The sequence below is a fragment of the Propithecus coquereli genome, unplaced genomic scaffold (assembly GCF_000956105.1).
Source record: "Propithecus coquereli isolate 6110/MARCELLA unplaced genomic scaffold, Pcoq_1.0 Scaffold322, whole genome shotgun sequence".
In the NCBI taxonomy this organism is placed as follows: Eukaryota; Metazoa; Chordata; class Mammalia; order Primates; family Indriidae; genus Propithecus; species Propithecus coquereli.
In genome coordinates this window covers 852,100-857,700 of record NW_012148864.1, presented here as the reverse complement: position 1 = coordinate 857,700, position 5,601 = coordinate 852,100, and the positions used below count along the sequence as shown (strand labels likewise).

At 40.3% G+C, this 5,601-nt stretch overlaps 1 protein-coding gene across 1 annotated transcript in view; it reads left to right on the top strand.

The window, feature by feature from the left end:
* Positions 1-752: 752 nt before the first annotated feature.
* ITK (IL2-inducible T-cell kinase) overlaps positions 753-5,601 on the top strand; it is a 101,649-nt gene continuing 96,800 nt past the window's right edge. Inside the window, exon 1 of the mRNA XM_012650380.1 lies at positions 753-890. Coding sequence (XP_012505834.1) covers positions 753-890 — 138 coding nt within the window. The remainder of the gene's footprint in view (positions 891-5,601) is intronic.

The window sequence follows — 5,601 nt, the reverse complement described above, 5'->3', positions numbered from 1 at the left end:
TCAGCCTCTAAGTAGCTGGGACTACAGGCATGCACCAGTGAGCCTGGCTAATTTTTCCATTTTTTTGTAGAGATGGGGTCTCACTATGTTGCCCAGGCTGATCTTAAACTCCTGGACTCAAACAATCCTCCCAAAGTGCTGAGATTACAGGCATGAGCCATCGCATCCAGCCAAATTTTAAAAAATAATAAACTTCAACATATTTCTTCAATTTCAATATATGAGTGTTTTATGCTCATTATTTCTTTTAATCGTCCCACCCAACTTGATGATTATCCTTTCGACAAGTTTTTCTTAAACATTCTTTTTATGTGCCAGTCACTGTGATGGTTGCTGAATATATAACAGTGAGCAAAACTAAACATAGTCCGTATTTTGTGTTACGTGTCTTAACGGTTGGATGGGCTAAGCCAGAAACTATAAAGATTCAACTCTAACTTTTAACATCATTTTGAGTCTAAGTTTCTTAAAGTATCGTTTTCAAACCATACAGCAGAGGGTGTATATATTTTTTACATATGCCTCTTAGTTTTGTGAATTTTGAAAGGATGTGGTTATGGCCTTTGACATCAGAGGAGAAGCTCCGCAGGGTCGCCTGAACGCTGATAGAGAGATAACGTTGGAGGCAAGTTGCCTTTGAGCAGCTCTCTGAAGATCAACTGCCTCCCATCCCATTCCTTGCCCCAAAGCTGTTTCCTCCGGCTGTGCTAAGGAGTGATGCCCAAGGCGCATCGCTTTTCAAGAATTGGATCATGAACAACTTTATCCTCCTTGAAGAACAGCTAATCAAGAAATCCCAACAAAAGAGAAGAACGTCTCCCTCGAACTTCAAAGTCCGCTTCTTTGTTCTAACCAAAGCCAGCCTGGCATACTTCGAGGATCGTCCTGGGGTATGTGAGCAATTTCTTTTGTCTTTCTTCATATAATATTTCTATATTTGGACTGGCTGACTCAAAAAGATATACATGGAATAAAATAGAACACAGGGAACGCAAACATGCTGGTTCCAACAGCCTAAAAAGTACAATAAGAGTAATCAGAGGAAAATGTAAGAGAGGTGTTGAGGTGAGATGGTTGTACTAGGCGATTTCAGTTCTAAAAACTGTAAGTGTAACATTCACCACGGCCAGGCACAGTGGCTCATGCCTCTATCCCAGCACTTTGGGAGGCCGAAGTGGGAGGATAGCTTGAGGCCAGGAGTTCAAGACTAGGCTGGGCAATACAGCGAGACCCTGTCTCTACAAAAAAAAAATTCATCAGATTTTTTTCTCCCTGCAAGATTAAGTTTAATTTTTAAATTATAAAAATATTTTATGTGGCAAATATTATGATTTGGATAGAATTTGAACTTCAAATGAAATATACTACCTCATGGACATAGGTCAATAAAATATGAGCATTTGATGGGACCTAAGGAACGACCTAGCCCAACTTCCTTATTTTTCGGTGGAAGAAACTGGTACTTAGAATAATTAAGCGATGGGTCCAATATTAACATTCCTATGAATTCAACTCTATCTCAATGGTCATCACTCATCTGACATCTTGGAATAATATTCCCCAGAAATTTATTGTCTAAAAGTTGCAAGGCACAATGGCAAACCTCTTTGTGTCTTGGAAAACTTCCCAGGAGACTAGGGTTATTAAGCACAAAGTGTTCTGTGGTGCAAACCAGCGGTTCTTACCCGGAAAATTACAGCTGCTTAGTTAGGTCAATATTTTTCTAACAGCTGGGAGAAGTGGTTCATGTCTGTAATCCCAGCACTTTGGGAGGCTGAGGTGAGAGAATCACTTGAGGCTAGGAGTTTGAGACCAGCCTGAGCAACATAGCAAGTCCATGCCTCTACAAAAAAATTTTTAAAAATTATCTGGGCATGGCGGCGTGCACCTGTAGTCCTAGCTACTCAGGAGGCTGAGATGGGAAGATCACTTGAGCCCAGGAGTTCAAGGTTACAGTGATCTATGATCAGGCCACTGCACTCCAGCCTGGGTAGTTAGCGAGACCCTATCTCTAAAAAAAAAAAAACAAAAACAAAAAAACTGAAGATAGTCTCATATTCTGTAACATCAGAAGCAACATGAATAATCCCAATAATGTAGTATGTAGTTTGGTAAAAGAAACATTGGACAAAGGGTCAGGAGACCAAACTCAGCCTGGGCAAATATCTACCTCCTGCTTCAGATTCTTTCTTTATAAAATGTTTAAAAACTGGAAATAATGACTTACAAGATCCCTTCTTTCTTCAAAAATTCCTTGTTTTATGCAAGGGCACTTGTTTAGCGCTTCTCAGCAATTTTTAAAAGCATGTTTGATTTCTTACTGTATCATTATATTATTTTTACATCATTAGACAGGTAGGGCAGAATTATCACTTATATTTTACTGAAGGGGAAATAATATTAGGTATTTGATCATCACTTGGAGACAAAGGTATCCAGTTTCTTGTTGGGGCCTGACTTGGTGGCTGTAGGCCCGAGTTTGGAGAGCAGACTCTGAAGCAGTCAATGCCATGGCGTTCCAGGGAGGTCAGGCTTGGCTTTTTAGGTTGCAGGTGAAACAATGCTGCCTCTTTAGACATGAAAAGTTGGCTTGTCTTCAGAAGATTCTTACCGATAGCAATGTAGCAATAGATCAGAAAGCATATGGAATTGTATACAAGACCCCTTTGGTAGGTGGCCAGGAGTCAGGTTTCGAACTTGGGGAATCTATCACGCAGAGCTAGTAAATCACATGGCGTCAGTCAATATTTTGTGAATGAGATATTTAAAGTCCTTGTTTCATACTGAAAGAACAGTACTGTGCCTTTAAGTATTTTTTTCAAAGCCTATTTTATAGTTTTCACAGATTTACTTTCTTAACTGAATATCGTATTATCTCATTTAGTTAGTACTGACAATTCCTGAGCAGCATTACTATTTGTCGACTGTTTGATTGTGAATTCAGTCCACTACTACTTGCAAATAATCACAAAACCAGATGGTCTCGATGCAGACTTTTGTGGGTTATAATGTGTGTGTAGATAATGTTGTAAAATCACTCCACTTCTTTATTCAAGCATGATGAAAAATTTCCAGGATACTTAATTCATTTTGGGGAGCCCTGGGCTATAGTTTCTAATATTTCCCTATAGGATATAGAAGATATATGCCCAAACACCAAATTTTTTGTTTTCTAATGCCTATGGCTTACATTTATAGATAAAATTTTTAAAATTATTTCTTTAAATATTGTAGAAATTTGTTGAATAGAAATTTACCCAAGGTCTCTGAGAAAGGTAAGATATATGAGTTATTGTTCATGCCCTATGTATATTGCATTGTTTAGGGCCACTGATTTGCACACAAGAGTATGCGGTATATTACTCATAAATAAATAGCCTTACACTTTTGGGGAGAACTTTTTCATTTTTAAATTAAAGCCTCAGTTCTTCTATCTGTAAAATGGGTGTGATAATAGCATCCATTTCATGGGAAGATGGCAAAGACTCAGAGAAATAATATAGTTAGGCCGAACTATGTGCAATTATCATTTGGTAGATCAAAAACAGTCAGATATTGGCAATTTCATGTAGTTCAATTTAACATATAAAGTACCTAGTATAGATCCTGTCACCTAGTAAACACCTAGTAAAAATTAGCTGTTATTTGCATCATTTTCACATCTCTGAAGGTGGCATAACACATTCATTTTCAAGTGAGTCAAGCTAAGATCAGGGTCCTGGATTTCTTTTATTCTGTGGCTAACTACGAGTTTATGGGGAGATAAACATGCATTATGAGCTGTGTGATGCTGGGCCAGCCATTGTCCCTCTTGGGGTATCATAGCTTCTTTTTCTCTTTTCTCATTTGTAAAATTATGTTTCTTGCAGTTCTAATATTCTGTGAAATTATAACTCCATGTGAACAACAACCCTTCCATATACTCAAGAATAAATTTTGTAATTCTGTAAATTAAGTATGCTTATTCTAACTTTAAATAGCCATTATAATACTTGCATTATAATATTAAATAGCTGTTATAATACTGTCATTATTATCATTATAATACTGATTGAATGAGCCTTTTACTTTAACAAGGATTTAGTTCTCATGGCAGATGTCTGTTTTCTATGTTGAGATGTACAAGTGCTTTCAGAGGGGCCAAGAAGTTCCTTCACCCTGTTGGTGCACTGGGCCAGAAAGAGGCAGAGATTTGGCAGGTGGTGGCTGGCAGGCACGATTTCAGATGCTCCCCTGTGCCTGCCAATTGTTTTTGCAAAGTGGTCCCTGCTGCCTGAAATTCTATGACAGAGGATGGTGAGAGATAAGGACCACAGGGTGTGCTGGTAAACGTTTAACAACCACTGTGATAGTGACAGTGGGGTCGGGGCGGGCGTGCCGTTGGGGAACCCTGATTCATAGTGTTTGCCGATTTCTCTGGTGTAAATACTCCCAGCACGGCCAATTTCAAACTACCAATGTGATGGCTACTGACTTACAAATTCCTGAAAATGTAACAATTCGCTCTCATGGGCCAGTACAAGCCAAGTTAGCACACCACTGGCAAACTTCATTAAGTACAAATCATATCATCTCTGCAGAGGTAGTCTCTGACCGAGCAGCGTGCTTAGTTGCACATGACTGATATCAGATCCTACGCAGGGGTAAAAGAGAAAAAAAACTAGAGGGCCTCAGGCGCTTTGAGTAAGCCTAGGACGGAAGAGGCAACACAGATGGAGACAAGCATCAGATGGGTGAGGCTCATGTGGCCTAGATTCAAATCCTGCCTCTCTCACTTTCTAGATGTGGAATCTCAGGCAAGACATTTAACCTTTTCAAGCCTGTGTCCTATTTGTAAAGTAAGGACCCCGATACTACCTACCTCCAGTGATGTTGAGTATTTCATGAGAAAAGCATTGTAATATGCTTTGGACCAACTGCTTCACGGTAAGGTGATTATTAGTCACAATTTTCTCAGGCACCACTGTGATCTTCTGAAAGCCCTTCTGGAGAACTGGAAAGGTTTCCCTATTTGGGTGACTCTTTGCACCTTAGAATCAAGTTTGCTGTGCTCCGCATGGCGTGGGAGCCATTATCATTTATGCAGGGCAGACTAAACTGTCAAGATCACCGTCCCAGTCAGTGCCCAGATGAGGGTCTCCACCTTTCATGGTCTCTTCCCTTGAGCCTGCCATCTGACCTAGCAGCAGAGCCGTCTCTTGCAGCATGCATCCTTCCTAAATTAAAGTTGGTAGGTGGGGGAGATGGTCCCCTTTCCTTGCTTTTGGAAGCATTATTGCTAGGGGTCAAAAACACTGCTTCTGGTGGCAGACAGATCTGGGTCAGAGACCAGCTGCACCATTGGAGCTGTGTGACTTTGTGTAAATTGCATAGTGCTCTGCAATCCCCTAAAAAGCTATTTACATTTTTTAAGTGATTAAACATTCTTTCCTTCTGGTTCTTTTTTTTTTTTTTGAGACAGAGGCTCACTCCGTCACACTGGCTAGAGTGCAGTGGCATCACCATAGCTCACAGCAACCTCAAACTCCTGGGCTCAAGCAATCCTCCTGCCTCAGCCTCCCAGAATAGCTGGGACTACAGGCGTGCACCACCACTCCCAGC